We start from the raw sequence: 21,076 nt of genomic DNA, 5'->3' as shown, positions 1-21,076 counted from the left end.
TATTCTTGATCTTGTTGTCTTGTTTTGTAGCTCTTATCCATTTCACGCGGTACCTCTTAGCGCCTGTTAAATCCAGAATTTAAAATCCTTAACACATACAAACTCTTGAATGATTAAGCCCCATCATATCCTAAAGACCTCATAGTTTGATAGTTTCAGACTGTCCACTTCTTTAAGGTTCCTAGAGTTTCAAAAAGTAGAATGGGAGGCAGAGACTTTGGGTATCAGTTGCTCCCAGTTGGGTTGAGGAAACAGACAGCCTCTGTAGTTTTAAGATGACATATCAAACTTTTCTTTCTGCCAAAGTTTTTGGTTATCGCTGGTACTTGTGCTGTGATCCACTTGTTAACTGATGATCTAATGATATGTTTCCAGGTCCAAATGATGGATGTGGCCATGGTTGAGTATATCCTCCTCTTAATTTAGTTCAATTCATTTCGCCTCAAGGTGTGACTAGATGTTTCATGCTTTGCTCTCTTTTTATTAGGATAGTTCATGTGATTTGGCAGTGATGGCAGCAGCATGGTGGTGCAGTGGTTAGTGCTTTTGCCGCCCAGAAAGAAGGTCCTTGATTCAAATCCGTTATCTACCTGGGTTCTCTCCAGGTAATCCAGCTTTCTCCAACACTCCAAAGACATGCATGTTTGGCTAATTAATGATTCAGAATAACAGAGAGGAAATATCTGAAGCCCTCTCCTTTGTTCTTTGTTATGTAACGACATGATCAACAGTCCAGCTGATGTTTTGTTGTGAGCCACCGTGTTTCACCAAATGTTTTGAAATATTTTAAATTGTGCAAACATGGATTTGCCTCTATCATACTGCTCGCCATGAACTGCAGTCAGTTTAACTCATTAGATAAACTTCATAAGTCCTCCCAGCATGCTTTGTGGGATCGTACCACTCGACATAAGTCCTCCACCTTCCTTTCACTCCACGTGTGTTTATATGTCGTTATTGCTACCACTTTATTATCTCTCCTGTATTATCTCCTCACCCTGAACTCCCCGAGTCGAGTTCTGTTCGACGTCACTTCCTTTTAAAGGGGAGTTTTTCCTCCCCACTATTGGCAAGTGCTGCTCACGGGGAATCTCCTAATTACTGGGGTTCTCTCTAACATCATGGGGTCTTTACCTTTAAAAAAGTAAAAAAGGTATGACAGACTGTTGTAAAAATGAAATTCAATTCCTCTAGTTGAAAGAAAACGCTAATAATCAACTATTTATTTGCAATTGTTTTGTTGGCTATAAAACTAGAAACAATCACCTCGAACAGCATTTACCATCTTCTGCACAGGCTCCTGAAAGCAGCACATCACCCTATACCCTCCCTTTCTCCCCCTCCCTCCCCTCTCTTTCCACCCTCAGGCATTATTCTCTTCCTTTAACTCCCCCTCCTTTCCTGCCGGCCTCTCAGCAGAGGATGTGTCTGGAGAGAGAGTGTATGTGTGTGAGAGAGAGGAAAAGAGGAAAGCCTTCAGTAGAATGGATATGTGCCTTCTCTCCTCCACCCTTTCTTCTCCTTCTCCTTCTCCTTCTGCTTCCTCCTCTCCTCTTCCTCATCAGTGTCTTCATTCACTGTCTTCCATCAGATCTGCGCCCTGGGCACCTTCAGCACCGGCCCTCAGGGGAAAAGGAGACTCGTCGGGTGGATGGGCGGCTAAAAACTGAACTCCAATGTCAGCTGGGGATCAGAAGAATGGTGGTGACAAACCAGAAGGTAATGGGACACACACACACACACACACTGCTTGCCTGTGGCCAACACCCACTTCTTCTAAAGCCTCTTAACAGCTAGAACCAAAACAAAGCTGTGCGTGAGGCTGCACTCTTACTTCTCTGTTAGAGAAATGAATGAACACACCAGAACTCATGACTGAGGAGTTCGCCTCACACTGATGGGTGGATTGTAGTGACTGATGAAATATTGAAGAAGCCAGTGCTTGTGAGATACAAGATTCTCCCTGTGTCCAGTGTTTCTGCTGGGGGCGAGAAAACTACAGACACTACAAGTGTGTTTGGGTATAAAAGTTTAATTTTCTCATGATGCAATTTTAAACCTGTGAATGTTCAAATATGCATTTCATGAGGGCTTTAAAGATCGTGTATAACTGAAAGCTCCACTGCAGCTGCTGAAGTGACCGTGTACTGTTGTGTTTAATGTCAGAAATCTCAGATAAATAGATATAAAAGATGTATGCAGCCCCCCACTACATGAAGTCTACATGTTGGAGCTCTAAGTTAGCTCGGTTAGCAAGTTCCTGGCATAAACTGAATGAGTGCACAAGCACAGATACCTGCTATTTAGTTATGTTATGCTACGTAATATAAAAAACTGCAAAAAACACAAAATGCTAGATTGAACTGAAGCACAAGCTTCTTGGACACACTGTGGGTCATATTCCTTGTCACATATTTCCATTAAAATAATCCAAACAGCACAAACCTGGTTGAGAGGTCCAGCTCAGGAAATTAGGAGAGGTGAGGCCAACCTAACAGTATCCAGTCTGGTGAGTGATTTAAAAAGAAATCACCCACCATACGGTTGTTATTAAGGGGAAAGAGCCTCTTCAGATAGAGGATTGGAGTCGATGTGGATTGAAAACACTGTAGGTTCTGCATCAGCATGTTTTTGTTGTTTGTACCTTCTTGATTTTCTTATCACACTTATATGATAAGAAACAGCATCTTTAAATGCAGCCATCTGAAAATGTCAGCTAAATTGATCTCACTCCTTTCCACTTATCTTTGACTTTTAGACCAACTACTGAACATTGAGTAGCAGCTTTAAACTCATCAGGATCTTCTCATATAAAATCAGCAGTAAATAATTTTCAAATTGCAAAAATCGTTTGAATCAGGTCTGTCTAATCGCCGTCGGCAGCTAACGATCACATTGTCCATTGTGCTGCAGATCTGTAACCTTTCAACCTCCAGAGTGCCAGAAAGCCAGGCGGCCCAGCGCAGCACATTGCTGTCTGCTGAGTCACTAACCAGTACATTATTCCATTAAGACCAATTATGTTGTGTAATTCCAATTGAGGCAGTCATGTGACTAACTGTGTTCTAGCTGACTCACAGATGAGATGAGATATCCTGCTTACCTGACAGGCACAACACAAAGAGTCTGGGCTAGAACAGTCCCTCCATTGGGACAGGGAGAATTGTTTGACTGCGCAGCACTTCCCATTCCCGAATTGTTGGGTAACTTGGGATGTGCTGGAAGCTATGTACATTTTTAGGCATTGTCTCTTTTTACTATATACAAAGAAGACAAGAATCCTGATTCTTGTCACTTCACTGAAGTCTTGGAATCACCTGATCTTTCACCCAAGAGACGGGGTCATGTGTATGATGCCATTTTTAGACTCGATGTATTTCACAGAGGATGTTAAACGTGGAGTTTCCAGGCAGGAGGAAAAGAGGAAGACCTCAGACAAGCTTTGTGGAATTAGTGAAGGAGGACATGTAGAGGAGGATGCCAGGGACAGTGTGAGATGCAGGCAGATGATCTGCTGCGACCCGTTCAGTGTTGTACAATCATCCAGTAAGGAAATCCGCCCCCCAAAAAAGTTGATTCTGTTTATCTGGACGTAGCGTTTTCACCGGGAGAAAAGTTTTGTCACTCATCGAAGTGACTTCTTCAGTCTCAGCTGACTGCAGATCAGCTGAGGTAACAGTACATTTGCATAATGACTGAAACTAGCACTACTAACGAACAGTGGGCTGGGAGGTCAGTTCCTTGATCATTAATATGCAAATTGTCATGACCAGTGATCAAAGCTCATTGATCAATGGCCATGAGTACCATTCACAGAGAGCTGGGGAACGCCTGCAATCACAGCATTGAAAGATGGACCCTTAGGCCCCCTCCTCGATTCAGAGATGGTCTTTCCCTTTTCACATAAATGGCTCAAACCAGCGTTCCTCCCTGTCCAGGATGTTACATCCTCATCATTGAAAGAGTGTCCACTGGCCTGTAGGTGTAAATAGACTGCAGAGTCCTGGCCAGACGAGGTAGCTCTTCTGTGTTGTGCTATCCGCTTCGCCAGAGATTGTTTGGTTTCCCCGATGTATAAATCCTGGCACTTAACAGTGTACACTATGTTACTCTGTTTGTGCCGAGGGATCCGATCCTTGGGGTGGACCAATGATCTTTGATCAGTGGTCATGGCAATTTGCCTATTAATGAAGAAACTGACCTCACAGCCCATTGTTCCTTCAGTGGTGCTGGTTTCAGTCATTGTGCAAATGTACTCGTTATAAAGTCATCTTTCTTTCAAGTCAAGTCATCTTTATTTATATAGCACATTTAAAAGACATCAAGTGTTGGCCAAAGTGCTGAACAGAGGGATAATATAATAAAAGAATTAAAATAGAAAGAAAACTTTAAAAAAAAAAAAAGAATTGTAAGACATGTAATATCAAAGAGATCCGAAAGCCTTGGAAAATAAGTAGGTCTTGAGATTCGATTTAAAGACTTCCAAGGATGAAGAGAATTTTATGAAGGGGGGGAGTATTCCAGAGTCTCGGGGCGGCAATGGAGAAAGCCCTGTCACCTCTAGATTTGAGCTGGGAGCGTGGAACTGATAAGACCATCTGACTGGAGGAGCGCAGAGATCGAGTGGGTAAGTGCAGGCTAAGAAGATCTGAAATGTAACCTGGAGCCAAACCATGGAGGGCTTTAAAAACAAATAATAAAATCTTAAAATCAATTCTATGTTTAACTGGTAGCCAATGTAGAGATGCGAGTACCGGGGTAATATTCTCTCTCTTTCTAGTACCCGTCAGGAGCCTTGCAGCTGCATTTTGAAGAAGTTGCAGGCGTGACAGGCTTGAGTGACAAATGCCTAAATAGAGAGAGTTACAATAGTCAAGACGTGACGATATGAAAGCATGGATAACAGTTTCCAGGTCTTTAGATGACAGGATATTTTTGAGTTTAGAAATGTTCCTGAGTTGGAAAAAACTGCCACGAACAACTGAATTTATTTGCTTGTCCAGCTTGAGAGTGGAATCAAAAATGAAACCAAGATTTTCTACATGGGGATGTACATTAGCTGATAATGGGCCCAGATTGTCTAATAGAGTCCTGCTTACCGAAGATTATAATGTCGGTTTTGTCATGATTTAGTTTGAGAAGGTTCAGAGACATCCAGCAATGTATGTCGCTAAGACACTCTGAGACTTTCTGCAGCGTACTATCAGCACCTGGTTTTAGAGAAACTCTACAAGTTTGGGAAACCTGCAGAGAGCTGAGACTGAAGAAGTCATTTGGATGAGTGACGAAACGTTTCTCCTACTGAAAACGCTGCGTCCAGATGAACAGAATCAACCTTTTGGGGGATGTTTTATCTATAATTTCTGAGGGTTGATATGAAGGTTTATCTGCAAAGTGTATTGACGATAACTATATTCTAGGAAAGTGTAAATAGGGGTTAGGTTGGTGTTGGTACTCAGTTTGTTAAATTGTATCTATTATTTATATTATTTCCTCTTCATTACATTTTGAATAATAAGGCTTTAAAGTCAAAGCTGTGTTAATGGTATAATAAGCGAAAGTTCACCGGCTCTCCAAAATAAAAATCTCATAAGAAGTCTGTATTTTTCCTCACTGAATGTAATGTTCTGTGGTGGGTAGCTCAATACTGAACATTCAGAGAAAATTATGGGAGAATATTTGGGGGCAGCTTTGGGAGCCGTAACTAAATCAGAGTGTACTTTTCTTGTGCTGGTAAATGAGAGCGATTAAAAAAGACATTAAGTGAGGCAATCCATAATCGCTCTTGACAGGCTGCTTCCCAGCTGGGAACAAATCTCATCACTGCACATTTCTGCACGAGCATTTCTCTGAAGCAGAGCTGCTGTGACAGAAGTAATGACGCCGCCGAGGGAGTGAAACTTCTCTTCTAGCACATAATCGAGCCAATTCAAGCTCCTCTGTCATGGGAAAGGTTGTGACCAGCTTTCAAAACTTCCTTCAAATGATTTTAAACTCTGACATTTAGAATCACTCGTTCACTTGGAGCCCAGTTTGTCTAAATATGATCAAATACTGTTCCCTGTAGTAACGCAGCTAATCTCATGATGGTAATAGCTCTGAACTAAAGTCACACCCAGTGAGTATAAGGCGTTTAACATGTTGTCTCTGCATTTCTGCTTGCACTTTCAAGTTTTATTGCATGTTTTGTGTGTTTGTTCCTCTGTAAGAAACACACAAACAAACACACAGTTCTTTTGCTGTAAAGAGTGTTGTAGGGGAAAGTGTTTTTAAGTCAAACAGAAAAAATAAATTTAAAAAAATTAAAAAAAAAATAAATAAATAAAATAAATTAAAAAATTAAAAAAATAAAATAAAATTAAAAACATTAAAAAAAATTAAAATAAATAAATAAATAAAATAAATTTTAAAATATGTCAGATTCCTTTTCCCTCAATCGATGAAGTTAAATGTTTATACAAGTTGAATATTTTAACTTTATGCTGTATTATTTGATTCTCAGCTGTTATATGAAATCAAGCATTTTAGTTTTGTTACTGAGTTTATTAGACTCTTTAGATGATGGGTCCACTGGATTGCTTTGCCAAGTGTGAAAACTGCAGTGAAGTCACTGAGTAAGTCGTTACTCACATGAATGAAATGTCTCACTCTCCCTTTTGTTGTGGTGCTACTACATAGGAGTGAAGTTGCCTTAAATGTTAAATATTGTTTTAATCACACATTTTGTTTGAATCAAGAAGAAATAAAGTACATATTTTTTGCCTTTCCACTGTGATCTCTATATTGTAGATGATTCAATATGTTTTTCACTTGAGTTTACGGTTGTACGGCTTGTGGCTCATGGACAGTTTCAGAATATGTTTTTTTACACTTAAAGGAAGGGAAGTATTTATGTACAAACAAGAGCACCAGCTAGCATTATGTTTTCATCGAGGTACTGTCCTTGTGCTAATTAATAAACTGTGTTAAAATATTACTATCAAACGGACTTATTACAGTTTTTAAGGAAGGTGTAAAGAAAGGGAGGACAAGAGAAGTCCTTTTCGATCAGATGGAGAGCAGCTTTCACTTGGTCCCCCTTGTTGCTTCCCCCCTTGCTGTGCGTCCACTCCCCTCGACTGTGCTGACCTCCCGTCTTTAATACCATGTGACCAAGCAGACTTTTATCATTTCCTTGGTTTGGAAGGTGTGGGTAGGAAGCGGTGGCATGCGGTGAGTTTTGCAGTAAGGCGAACAGAGACTTGAGTAGGGATGGGTATCGTTTAGGTTTTATCCAATACCGGTGCCAAACCGGTACTTTTGAAACGGTGCCGGTGCTTAAACGGTGCTCAAACCGGTGCTTAAAGAATGGAGAACACAAAATTGGTCCAAAAACCTCTCATGTTCAGCTGTTTTTTTGTGAAAAGATAACAATGTTAGCCTTTTCTGCAGCTATAGGGCATATATGGCATCACTCTTGGCTGGAAGCAGTGCTTAAACAATGGAAAAAACACAAACTTTGTCCAAAAACCTCTCATGTTTAACTGTTTTCCACTTTTTCTTTGGTCATTTTAGCCTTTTTGGCCAGGGTGAAGGGAGTATCTGCCATCAAACAAGAAGACAGCCGCATGTAGCTATGATGATGTTTGCTAGTTCACCTTACATGCATTAATGTAATAACGTGGTTAGCCTACTCAACGTAAATTACACACGAACAACATGAAGCTACTCACGCAGAGAAGAACGGCTGCTGCTGCCATCATCATCCTCATCATTTCTGCTACACTAGCAGGGCTCCGGGTCCGATAACAGGCACCACACCCGCAGTAGATGTGCTCGGTGTGAGGTCTCGCAGCAAGCTATCAAATACGGCGCATTTCTCGGCTTTAAAGAAAACGCTATGCGTCGCCAGGTGTTTCGTCGGATTTGAGGTGTTACCTCCTTTGACAGTATCACAGTATCAGCTTAAAGCACTTGTTGCAGGCTGCTGAGTTTGCATATTTTGCTGTGAAGTACAGCCAGACTTTTGACTGGACCCGCCTACTATCCTCGGAAACGTAAAATGATTGGCTAGAATCTAAAGTGTATACATCTCAGGGAAAATAAAGCACCGAAATGTGCACTGCTTTTCGGTCTGGTTACTACCGTTTATGTCAGAACCGGTGCCATCATGGCACTGGACACCGGTACCCATCCCTAGACTTGAGTAGTATCTGTCATGGTTAACTCTCAATATTAAAATATGAATGTTGTGTCATGATCCTGGTTTTTTGACCCTGCCCGTTGGCTTTTGGAATTTTTTTAGTTGCGGACTTTATTTAATGCCCCTCTTTGTATCCCTCTTTGTATACTCTTGACCTTTGACTTTAGTGTGGTGTATGGGTAGCAGTTAGTATTTTGCTTAGAGGTCAGATTATATAGGGTTTTCTTTTGTTTTTTCTTAGCGTTCCCATTAGTGACTAGTTTGTATATTGGTGTCATTGTTTGGATGTTTGTTACTTCCTGTTTTATTTTGCTAGTCTCTTATCTCATGTGCATTTTGTTTAGTTTTGTTTCCCCTTGTCTCATTAGATTCTGTTTTCCAACTCCATCATGTCATGTGGAGTGTTGGAAAACCAAATACTGTCAGACATTCTCATAGATACTCATTTAAAAGCACTGTTGACACTGCACCTAGTCAACTCGCCTATTTTATGGTCAGAGCTGCCTTCAACTCTCTACCGTTGTCACAGCTTTTCTTGCTAATGTAAGAAATTATTAGCAACTTTTTCTACTCTACATGACACATGCTGGCCAAGGTGGTTAGCAAGACCAAGCTCATCACTTATGATGCTAAATCACTAAAGCTCATTTAGTTGCTATTGCTAGCTGTGTTTCCATATGTAGTGCATGTCATAGCTGATCTCAGAGCAGTGAAGGCTGAGCCAGATTGTTTCACACACTCCTGTCCCGTCAGCGAAAAACCAGAGTTTATCCACCAGAAAAAAAGCTGCTGTCTTCCATTTGCCCAGCTCCTTTACTGTTAATGGGAGATGAGCACAAAATTAGCACAAATAGACGAGAAGCTTTAAGATCGAAGTGAAAGGAAAAATCACTGTTTTTCAATTTGCATCTATTTTTAGATTTAATGAGGAAAGCACTGCTTGCTTTGCTTGCCCTGACAGGATAACAGTGGTAGGAAGTGATATTTATTCAAAAATAAAAGTTTGCAAAAGAAAAACAATAATTGTAAATACTTAAAAAACACATAATTAAATGTTAAAATTACTTGCATTGTATGCATAGATTTATTGCAGTTGTATCAATCAAGCATTACCGAGTGATAGTCATGTCAATGCAGTAACACACCCAACGTGTGTTACTGCATGTCGGGTGTGACTCATGCTGACCAAGGTGGTTAGCAAGACCAAACTCATCACTTATGATGCTAAATCACTGAAGCTCATTTAGTTGCTATTGCTAGCTGTGTTTCCATGTGTAGTGCATGTCATAGCTGATCTCAGAGCAGTGAAGGCTGAGCCAGATTGTTTCACACACTCCCATTCCGTCAGCGAAAAATCAGAGTTTATCCACCAGAAAAAAAGCTGCTGTCTTCCACTTGCCCAGCTCCTTTATTGTTAATGGGAGATGAGCACAAAAGTGAAAGGAAAAATCACTGTTTTTCAATTTGCATCTATTTTTAAATTTGATGAGGAAAGCACTGCTTGCCTTGCTTGCCCTGACAGGAAGTAATATTTATTCAAAAATAAAAGTTTGCAAAAGAAAAACAATAATTGTAAATACTTAAAAAACACAGAATTAAATGTTAAAATTACTTGCACTATATGCATAGATTTATTGCAGTTGTATCAGTCAAGCATTACCAAGTGATAGTCATGTCAATGCAGCAACACACCCGACGTGTTGCTTCTTAGCTTTGTTATTCCAACATAGAGGTAAAAAATAAAACAGAATGTCAGTGGCTGAACTGAGATGGAAATAAAATGGAACAAATGTAGAACATCTTATTATAATAAAACACGCATAATAGTTTAAGTAACATCCGTAATTTACTACTGCGAAGCTAGAACTTCTCTGACATGTCTAATGCAGTATAAGTTGGCGCGTGCAGATTAAAACAGATCAACATAATATAATAAACCTTTGTTTGTGTTTTCTTGTCCTCTTACAGAAATGTGCAACGACACCTCAGAACAAAATTATTCTGAGTGTTCAGTTTCACCCTGTGATGAAACATTTCTGATAGTGGTCATTTCCAGGATTATAATGCCCCCCACTGATAGGACATAAGGGCTCAATGCTTTGATGAGGATGAAAATGATATGAGAAAATGAAAATGAGATTCACTAAACACCTAAGGGAGATTTTGGAACATCAAAATACCAAATGAGGGGATATGTTTTGGAAGAGTGGCGTTCCTTCCCTGCTGTGGAGTCCTGAGACTTTGAGCTTTGAAGCTGCTCTGACACAGGATGGCTCAGCAGCTTACTAACACGGCTCAGAGTCTTTTATAGTCGTTCTGCTGGACAGCTCTTTCAAATTTAATAAACAAGTGTCTTCAGTAATCAAATCTAGCTTTTACCAGCTGCGCCTTATTGCTAAGGCTAAGCACTATGTCCCTCACAAAGATCTTGAAAAGCTCATTCATGCTTTTGTGACTTCTAGATTGGATTACTGCAACTCCCTCTACTTTGGTCTTCACTCCGCTCTCCTTCATAGACTTCAGCTTGTCCAGAATGCTGCGGCTCGCCTTCTGACTGGCACTAGAAAGCATGCCTCTATCACCCCAGTTCTTACTGATTTGCATTGGTTACCCATAAAGCATCGCATCGAATTTAAAATATTGTTGCTCACCTTTAAAATTATAAATAATTTAGCCCCTCGTTATCTTGCAGATCTTCTTAGTCTATATGTCCCTGAGCGAGCCCTCAGGTCTTCAGCCCAATTACTCCTGGCTCAGCCTAGATCTAGACTTAAATCTAGGGGTGACCGTGCTTTTGCCCTGGTTGCACCAAATCTGTGGAACAACCTTCCTATCGCTATCCGTGTGTCAGACTCCGTTTTATCTTTTAAATCCCGTTTAAAAACTCATTTATTCAACATAGCTTTTCCATCTAGTTAGCGTCACTGTTTTATATTTGGTTCAATTTCTTATTTATGTACTTTATCTTTTAGCTATATCTGTTCTTAGTAACTTTGTTCTTATATTCCCTTTTATTGTTGTATAATTAGTGCCCTTAACCTGATGACATATGTGGTACTTTGTTAATAGTCTTTTATTTATTGTCTTAATTTTCCTGTTTTTATTGTAAAGCACTTTGGTGTACCACTGGTCTTTTAAATGTGCTGTACAAATAAAGTTGTATTGTATTGTATTGTATTTATATATAAAAATAAAATGTAATTTAATTTTTATTTTTTACATTTTACCCAAACATGAACTTGTGAACTTAGTAGTTTTAATATATCTTGTGGATAAAACACGCCTCTTTGCGGTGTGTGTGACACTGACTGTATATAAAAGATGTTTGTAGCTTTGAGGGCTGAAGTTAATTAAACCTGCATTCTATCTAATGGCCAACAGGGGGCGTTTCAAACACAACAGACTGGAACAGAACAGAAAGGCCAGGGGGAATCAACCTGCTGCTCACTTCCTCTATGACTTCAGTAAAAGAGTTTATCGTCTCAGTCACAAGTTTCAACACTGCGATGTTCATGGTGTAAATTACAGTTTGAAAAGACAATAAAACAGAGAATGCTTAAGGGCAGGCCTGCCTCTTTATGGGCGAGTTGCTTCACTATATCTCCCTGCCTGATATTTTCTTCTCTTTGTCTCTCAGACATGGTGCCACAGCCTGAGGTGTGGCCTGAGGTGGAGAGGGCAGAGTGTTTGGCCCGCGGCGCTGCCCTGAAATGGGCCTCGGGTGTTTTCTGTCGGCCTGAACATCTGGAGCGACTCAGTCAATACAGGAAGAGAGAAAGTCAGAGGACAGCATCCGTTCACACCAGACTGAAGGTGACAACACAGTCCACAAATACGCATGAATGCACAATAATGGAGCCGTAGTTTAAAGCAGTTTAAATGATCCCAATAAGGCACATAAAAGAAACCTAATCTGCTCTTCCTTATTTTCTGTTGCATACAGTGCTGCAAAAAATAAGTTGTAATTATAGTTCTAACCCAGTTCAACAGAAAATGTGTTTTTAAAGTAATGATTTTATTTACTGAGGCGAAAAAAGCTATCCAAAGCTACCTGCCCCTTTGTGAAAAAGTAATTGCCACACCCTGGACTGATTACCACCAGACCTGCCGACTCAAGAAATCACTTGAGATTTCAATGAACAGCACATCATTCTGCACTCTAAAGAGACAAGTGAGAAATAAAGTCACTGATAGGGATGGGTATCGTTTAGGTTTTATCCGATAGTGGTGCCAAACCGGTACTTTTGAAACGGTGCCGGTGCTTAAACGGTGCTCAAACCGGTGCTTAAAGAATGGAGAACACAAAATTGGTCCAAAAAGCTCTCATGTTCAGCTGTTTTTTTGTAAAAAGATAACAATGTTAGCCTTTTCTGCAGCTATAGGGCATATATGGTATCACTCTTGGCTGGAAGCAGTGCTTAAACAATGGAAAAAACACAAACTTTGTCCAAAAACCTCTCATGTTTAACTGTTTTCCACTTTTTCTTTGGTCATTTTAGCCTTTTTGGCCAGGGTGAAGGGAGTATCTGCCATCAAACAAGAAGACAGCCGCATGTATGATGATGTTTGCTAGTTCACCTTACATGCATTAATGTAATAACGTGGTTAGCCTACTCAACGTAAATTACACATGAACAACATTAAGCTACTCACGCAGAGAAGAACGGCTGCTGCTGCATCATCATCCTCATCATTTCTGCTACACTGGCAGGGCTACGGCTACACCCGCAGTAGATGTGCTCGGTGTGAGGTCTCACAGCAAGCTATCAAATACAGTGCATTTCTCGGCTTTAAAAAAACCCGCTATGCGTCGCCAGGTGTTTCATCAGATTTGAGGTGTTACCTCCTTTGACAGTATCACAGTATCAGCTTAAAGCACTTGTTGCAGCTGCTGAGTTTGCATCTTTTGCTGTGAAGTACAGCCAGACTTTTGACCGCTTCGCCTTGGGCATTTTTAATCTGTAGCTCTGCTCTAAAAGAACGTACGTACCTGGACCCGCCTACTATCCTCGGAAACGTAAAATGATTGGCTAGAATCTAAAGTGTATCACAGCTCAGGAAATAAAGCACCGAAATGTGCGCTGCTTTTCGGTCTGGTTACTACCGTTTATGTCAGAACCGGTGCCGATACCGGTACCCATCCCTAGTCACTGATGTCTATTAGTCTGGAAAGGAAAGATATTTCTAAGACTTTGGGACTCCACTGAATCATTATCAACACCACTTGGAACAGTGGTGTTGATAATTACCCTAAAAGCTCGTCGACGACTCATCCACGAGGTCACAAAAGAACCCAGAACAACATCAAAGACCTGCAGGCCTCACTTGTCCCAGTAGAGGTCAGAGGTCATGATTCTTCAGTAAGAGACGAGGAAAAAAATGGCATCCGTAGAAAAGTTCCAAGGAGAAAACCACTGCTGACCAAAAATCACGAAAACCTTCAGGAGGGTTTTTAGTTCCATTCAGAAGAAAGATGGCATATAGGGAGGTGGAAGGACAAAGGAAAAGTTTTGCTGTTTTTTCCGTTTTTTGTAAATAGACCTAACATTAACACTGCAATCCCTTTCTTTTTAGTCCATGGTCCAGTCGTACCTGGAGGGAGTGGGCTGGGGTCTGGAGCAGCTCCGCGAGGCCCGGACTGAGCTGAGGGAAGTGTCGCGTGATTTGAAGAAAGCTGGACTGGAGTCTGATCAAAACACAGAGGGGGGAAGATCTCTGGAGAGACTGAGAGAGGTGTCTGCAAACCACAGTCAGCTCCTCGCTGCCGTTAGCAACCTGCCACGACTTTACTCCGGTGAGAAGCGGCTGTGTGGATGAAAGTAGGATCCCACGACGAAAGTGACTAACGTAGATGTCCCGGTCATCACGCTTTGCATGCATACATGCATACATTTGCCTTAATCCTGTTATATGATGAGCAGATTATTATAACTGGTTTTAATTTGACATGAAAGGACTTTAAATCTAAAGATGACATCATTTTACACAGTAAAATAGGAATAGGAAAACTATTTGAAAGCTGACACTAACACCATAAAACATTTACATTGATGCATTTTGGAAAATTTAACTGTGACTTTGTTTGTTTCTGTGTGTTTATGATTTGAAAACACATAAAAAAGGTGTCCCACTGCTCTAATGTGTATTTTAAGGATACTGAGTTTTCCATGCTGAGGCCTTAAAAGCTTTAAAAGTGTGCACATGCTGTGATAATTAGGGCTGGGTATCGTCACTGATTTCTAGAATCGATTCAATTCCGATTCACAAGGTCCCGAATCGATTCGATCCACGATTCAATTTAATTCGATTCGATTCGATTCACTTCGATTTGAATCTGGGAAATTTTGACAGTCAGAAATATTATAATTCAGATCAGTACATTTACATATTTTTGTATCTATAAAAAGGAAGCTGACACACGCAAGACTGCCTTTGTGTCAAAGTAGCTGAGGATAAAACACAGAAAAACATGAAGGCGATTTTCCTGGCCTGGGATTTTATAAAAATATTCTGCAGTACATCAAAAACGAAAGAAAACCATTAATCAACACATGAACATTACCTCTGAAGTTACAGCGGTTTTATTAGAGACACAGCTGAGCGTTTTGCATTTTGCATAATTTTAAAAAAGTTTAAATTTGTTCAGTATTGAACAGCAGAAATTAGGTTTTCTTTTCGGAAGTATATAAAACGGGAAAAAAAACGTCGGCCGACAGCGCTGTGAACAACGGTAGTCTTGTGCGTAACAAGCAACCGAATAATGCAGAAAACAGTACAGAGAGAGAGGTAGAGAGCTGTGGTCGAAGCAAAACAGGAAAAGTCAGAGTGAATACATGACGATGTTTATGTGAAGCGTAGTTTGGATCTTCTTTTGCTGCTGGTTCGGTCAATATTGTTTGGAGAGACATCAAACTAACAGCTTCAGAATCAGCGCATAAAGGGCGTGAACACAAAGCGCTGAACCGCCGACAGATCAGAATCAGCGAGCTGTCGGCTTTCAGCCCGACCGTGAGAAAGGCGACATCTAACTGATTCTGATCCGCGGGTCGCGCTGTGTGTTTAAGTCTTTGTGCAGAATCCGTGTTCCTGCTCTCATTTACTGTCTTAGCTGTTTGGTGGTTGTTGAAATTTTGTGAGATTTCACCAGAGATTCTGGCATTTCGGGCAAAATAAATTTATATTAAAAAATCGATTCAGGATTTTAATGAATCGATTTTACGTTATCCAAGCCAGAATCGATTTTAATCGATAAATCGATTATAAAAACCCACCCCTAGTGATAATGCAATCTAATACATGCGCCCCGTAATGAACGGCATAATGTTCGGAAAGCATTTATTTAGATCTGCTAAGTAACAAGGTTCTTGTCTGTGAATGTGCTGCATTGAGTTCTAGTGTTTAATTTTAACTACCACATGTATCTGAATATGACATTTACGCTATTGCTGGTTGGAAAATCCCCTTATTTTTCTGCCTGATATTCAGAGGTGTGTCTGCATGCCTAAAAGAGAATGTTCTGATTGGCTGCCCTTTGCAGCCATGTTTAAATGGCAGGTGGGTGGGGCTTCTGATGTCACCGTCATCTATGATGACCGCATTACGGGATATCCACTCATAATGACTTCAAACAGAAACTATAAAAAACTGTGTATAGCGCAGTGTAAACTTTTTCATGTTTAATAATTCTTTTGGTAATTCTTATAGTTCCATGTAAACCACCACTAGGGCTGCCACAAACAATTATTTTGATAGTCGACTAGTCACCGATTATTTTTGCGATTAGTCGATTAATCAGATCATCAACATACAGCTTATTGCACCAGCAGCATCTGCTCTTATATAACTATCATTAGCTTACAGCTTTAAGTGTTTAAGGTATGTGCTAACTAAAAATAAAGACAAGATGATAGTTTATTAAATTTTAATGAAATTTGCAGATTGTTTTGGTGAAGTTTAATAAACTCCTTGCTATCTAAAATATAACAGGACACCGGAGTATATTCTCGAGCATCTCACACTTCTGATAATCAGCTGTCTGCTTGACGTTTATTCAGCTGTGTAAAAACTATAACTTTAATCTCAGCCAAACCGATTTACTCAGGAACAAATAAAATACTAAAAAAAGTCAAACAATAACATTTTTAAGTTATCTAAGTGACTTATATATCATGTTTAACCTGAGTAGTGAAGGACAGCGGTGGGTTTGAAAACGATTTGCCGGAGTCCGGTGTTCTCACGGCTCTAGTTAGCCTAGCCCCCGGCTAGCTATCGAGCTAGTGGGTAACAGACGTCTCCGAAAACGTCGGAGCGCTTTTGAAAATATGTGGTGTCTTGATAAACTGAGCAGATATTTGAGGTTTACACAGCTACATTCTCGCCTGAAAATATGTTAAACGTTTATTTTGTGACCCAGAAAGAATAATAAGAGTAATATTAAAACTAACTAGCTGCCGCCATTGTTGGAAACTGAGCTGGGCTGCGCTATGAATTCTGGGACACAGCTTCTTCTTCTTCGGGGTTTAACGGCAGCTGGCGTCCTTGTACATACAGTGCTGCCATCTTCTGTTTCCGTCCGTTGTGACACCCTTAAATCCTACTACTTATTCCTGCGTCTTTTGGGATCTAAACAAAGCCTCAAACGACGCGTCGACTATTAAATTAGTCAAGGATTTTAAGGATATTTTAAGGATATTGAGTTTTCCATGCTGAGGCCTTAAAAGCTTTGAAAGTGTGCACATGCTGTGATAATGCAATCTAATACATGCGGGGTGGCTGTAGCTCAGGTGGCAGAGCAGGTCAGCCACTAACCAGACGGTCGGTGGTTTGATCCTAGGCTGCTCCAGTCTGCATGCCAAATATCCTTGGGCAAGATACTAACCCCATGTTGCTCTCCGATGCGTCCATCGGAGTGTGAATGTGTATGAATGGTAGACTACTTAGCACTTAGGTCAGAAAAAAGTGCTTGTGTGATTGGGTGAATGAATTAGTTGTATAAAGCGCTTTGAGCGCTCAGACAGAGTAGAAAAGCGCTATATAAGAACAAGTCCATTTACCATTACCCTCTATTGCCCAGTGCGTAGCATGGTGATGGAGACAGAGCGCCTGGTGGAGTCCCGGCGGCTGTTGGAGGCCCATGCCAAGCTGATGGATCTGGAGTACTTGCAGGATGATATTCTGTGGCAGCTCAACAAGGCCGCAGGAGGTGCACTCAGCACTGAAGACCAGGAAGTGGTGGCCAAATATTTCTCTGGAGTCCGGCACCTGGTCGATGCACTGGGTGAGGAACTCATTAAGATACAGGAAAATCTGTTCAAGCTTAACCATCATTTTTTGTTAAAGTTCCTCTCCTAGCAGCCTAACAACACATCACTGTTAATCAGATTTACATGTTTCTGTAAAAAAAAAAAAATTCATTCATATAAGTTGCTTAAAGTTGTTGAGACATGGTTTTAAATAACTGATCTTGATACATTTGCAGCTGTAGCAACCAGTTTTGTTCTGGAGAGAAACCTTTATTTGTAAAAGAAAACGAATGATAACATTCAGCGATATTTAATATGCACCCAGGATATGCGATAAGCTTAACAGTTGACTTTTCTAAAGCAAGAATACATCAAAGAAGCGTGTAGAAAAAGCAGTGTCATGGAAAGAGTGCCATTGGGCATTAGCAGCTTTAATAAAATGTTTAATCCCAGCTTCTGTGGTCCTGATGATGAAAGCACAAAGTCTGCCGGTTGAAACCTGATATCTTCATACTCCACATTCATCCTGGCGCTGCAGGGAAGGAGCTGTGGGCGGTGGTGAGCAGTGCTCTGGCGCTGGCCCGACAAAACCCCACGCCGTTCGTATCCGCTGTCAGGATTGTGGAGCGGGAGGAGGCGCTGGACCAAACTCTGCTGGAGGAGAGGGGAGGCGGCGGAGGCAACGGCAGGCCCCTACCCCCTGGACGACCTCGCTGCTGGAGAGCGTGCTTCTTCAAGGTCAGCGGCACCTGATACAAACACCGTTACCAAGTTTCTGCTTTTGAATATACAAACGTATGTCTCAGTTCGCTCATACTCCCAGGTACTAGAGGAGGCAGTGGCGGCGCGGTTTCGCAGTGTTTCCTATCTGCACACACGTGGTCCGGGTCTGGCGGGTCACCTCTCTGCACTGCAGCACGGCATCATGGCCGACCTGGCCACCGTACGCCACCTGCTGGAGCACTGCGTCCCGCAACACTACAAGCTGACTGGAACCTACTTGAGGGCCAGCCACCGCTGTTTACACGCCCACCTGACACAGGTCGGTGAAATGAACAACGCCACCTCATCATGAATACTACACATCTATCTTCTTCTGTTGTTTTAAACACCGACCACCATCACTGTCCACATGTAAGTGATATTTGTGGCCTAGGTTAGCAGCTGGGACCTGGAGAGCGGTGAAATCTTCGCTGTGCTCAACTGGGTGCTGCACATCTACAACAGGTGAGGCTCGTGATCAGAATCTGTATTCTATCCTTTCTCTGTTACCATAAAGTGAGTTTTTCAGGATATTTCTAAGCAGCAGTTTGGAAGATTTTAATCTTGAGCTAATCACAAGATTGGACGAGAGAAGAATCAAGAGACACACAACTATGTTTTGTTATTACTGTGAAGTTATGGACTTTGATTAGCATGAAACGCCACCCTTTGGCTGAACTCTTCAAACCCACGTTCAGCCATTAACGTCACAAGAAGCCGCGAGTTCATTAATACTTCATTACAATGACTATTAAAGCCACTAAAATCTGAACGTGGCAGTCTTGTTTTGGCAGCCCGGACATGATGGGTCATCCTGAGCTGGTGACGGAGATGGAGAGAGAAGAGCTGAGGCCTCTAATCTCCACAGAGGGACTCGAGCAGCTGCAGAGCAAATACGTGCAGAGTGTTCGGGTGAGCACTGGATACAGTCTGCATATACAGAAGACAGATGTTTTATATAATGAAACTGTCCGTGTTGCATTAAGTACACATAGAGTGTGTGTGTGTGTGTCATTGCTGCTGTAGAAGAGTGTATCTGAATGGATGCACAAAGCTCTGCAGGTGGAGCTGCAGGACTGGCAGAGGGACCAGGAGCCAGATACAGACCATGAGGGCTTCTACCAAACAAGCCTGCCCACAATCATCACACAGGTAACCAGTGCTATAAAAACATCAGGTAAATACAATCACAGATCCATGACGTGGAGCAAATTTTACACATTTGAAAGTTTCTTTAATAAACCCTTAAATGAGTATCTTACAATCCTCGCATGCAGCATGACTGTGGATCCTGGTTTTGGAGCTGGATAATGTAATCACGTGATAATGTAATCACAATGATGATCTTCATCCCTGTCCACACCCTGCAGATTCTATATGTAATGAAATTATGTGCTTCTTGGAAATGCACTGGCAGAAACGAAGATCTCACATTCTCTGCTATTAAACTTAGTTCAAGTTCCCCACTGAAGGTAGAGTTGGTGTGGACTTCTCGGAGTGTTTTATATAACTATGCTGTGTGGATTTGTGTGTCACGGTGGTAGATGCTGGAGGAGAACGCCCGGGTGGCTCTGATGATCGGCGAGTCCCTGCGAGATCAGACTATACAGATGGGACTGTATGAGATGGAGAACCTCCTGAACAGGTGTGTGCGCATGGACGTTGTGTGTCTGTGCTCCTGAACATACTTTTGCTTAGTAAAATGGCCTGTATTAGTATAGCGCTTTACTACGGAGCCCCGCAGGGGACATGGGAGAAAAAAAAATTAAGACGGACTTTTGCGAGATCTCGCAAAACTTTTGCGAGATCTCGCAAAACTAACTCGGGATCTCGCAAAAGTTTTGCGAGAGCTCGCGAAACAAACTCGGGATCTCGCAAAACTTTTGCGAGAGCTCGCAAAACAAACTCGGGATCTCGCAAAACTTTTGCGAGATTTCGCAAAACAAACTCGGGATCTCGCAAAACTTTTGCGAGATTTCGCAAAACAAACTCGGGATCTCTTAAAACAAACTCGGGATCTCGCAAAAGTTTTGCGAGATCTCGCAGAAGTTTTAGCCGCATTCTTCCCATTAGCTTGAAGCTAACGGGAGGTCGAGACGTCCCGTTAGCTTCGAGCTATCGGGAGGTCGAGACCTACTACAGCCGGGAGGAACACCGCTTTCCCGGCACATCGTGCCTCGACCTCCCGGTCGGCTTCGAGCCAGCGTCCGAAGAATGCGGCTAAAACGTTTGCGAGATCTCGCAAAAGTTTTGCGAGATCCCGAGTTTGTTTTGCGAGATCTCGCAAAAGTTTTGCGAGATCCCGAGTTAGTTTTGCGAGATCTCGCAAAAGTCCGTCTTAATTTTTTTTTCTCCCATGTCCCCTGCGGGGCTCCGTACTTTACACAACCAGTCATCCACCCATTCACACACACATTCACACACTGGTGATGGCAAGCTACGTCGTAGCCACAGCCACCCTGGGGCGCACTGACAGAGGCGAGGCTGCCGGACACTGGCGCCACCGGGCCCTCTGACCACCAACAGTAGGCAACGGGTGAAGTGTCTTGCCCAAGGACACAACGACCGAGACTGTCCAAACCGGGGCTCGAACCGGCAACCTCCCAATTACAAGGCGAACGTCCAACTCTTGAGCCACGATCGCCCTAGTATTTGCTCTTTAGCCCAGGTTACACTGTTTGTAGACTTCAAGTCAGATCAAGTTTTATCATTTCCTTATTGCTGCTATGTACACTCACCAGTCATTTCAGTAGATGCTCCTGTTTAACTGCTTATTACCGTGAACAATCACGAAAACAACTCAGTGGATTTAGACATACAGACATGGTCAAGGCAACCTGCTGAAGTTCAAACTGCTCTGAGACTTTCAGTCACATCAAACATCAAACAT

General features: G+C 41.8%; 1 protein-coding gene across 3 annotated transcripts in view; it reads left to right on the top strand.

Moving 5' to 3' along the window:
• Window positions 1-253: 253 nt before the first annotated feature.
• The window catches only part of exoc3l1 (exocyst complex component 3-like 1), a 31,232-nt gene continuing 10,409 nt past the window's right edge, over window positions 254-21,076 (top strand). The window contains exons 1-11 of one of the 3 annotated variants that reach the window (XM_087844136.1): window positions 254-605; window positions 1,592-1,719; window positions 11,820-11,995; window positions 13,757-13,976; window positions 17,256-17,459; window positions 17,963-18,162; window positions 18,248-18,466; window positions 18,581-18,651; window positions 18,981-19,098; window positions 19,213-19,338; window positions 19,731-19,831. In XM_087844136.1, coding sequence (XP_087700262.1) covers window positions 1,677-1,719; window positions 11,820-11,995; window positions 13,757-13,976; window positions 17,256-17,459; window positions 17,963-18,162; window positions 18,248-18,466; window positions 18,581-18,651; window positions 18,981-19,098; window positions 19,213-19,338; window positions 19,731-19,831 — 1,478 coding nt within the window. In that variant the 5' untranslated portion in view covers window positions 254-605; window positions 1,592-1,676. Of the gene's footprint in view, window positions 606-1,426; window positions 1,720-11,819; window positions 11,996-13,756; window positions 13,977-17,255; window positions 17,460-17,962; window positions 18,163-18,247; window positions 18,467-18,580; window positions 18,652-18,979; window positions 19,099-19,212; window positions 19,339-19,730; window positions 19,832-21,076 lie in introns of those variants that run through there. The other 2 variants (XM_087844138.1, XM_087844137.1) reach the window with 2 other exon arrangements.

The sequence above is a fragment of the Neolamprologus brichardi genome, chromosome 7, assembly GCF_056152115.1.
Source record: "Neolamprologus brichardi isolate AB-2024 chromosome 7, ASM5615211v1, whole genome shotgun sequence".
NCBI lineage: Eukaryota > Metazoa > Chordata > Actinopteri > Cichliformes > Cichlidae > Neolamprologus > Neolamprologus brichardi.
The sequence above is the reverse complement of the archived record's forward strand: the minus strand, read 5'-3'. Positions and strand labels throughout refer to the sequence as shown.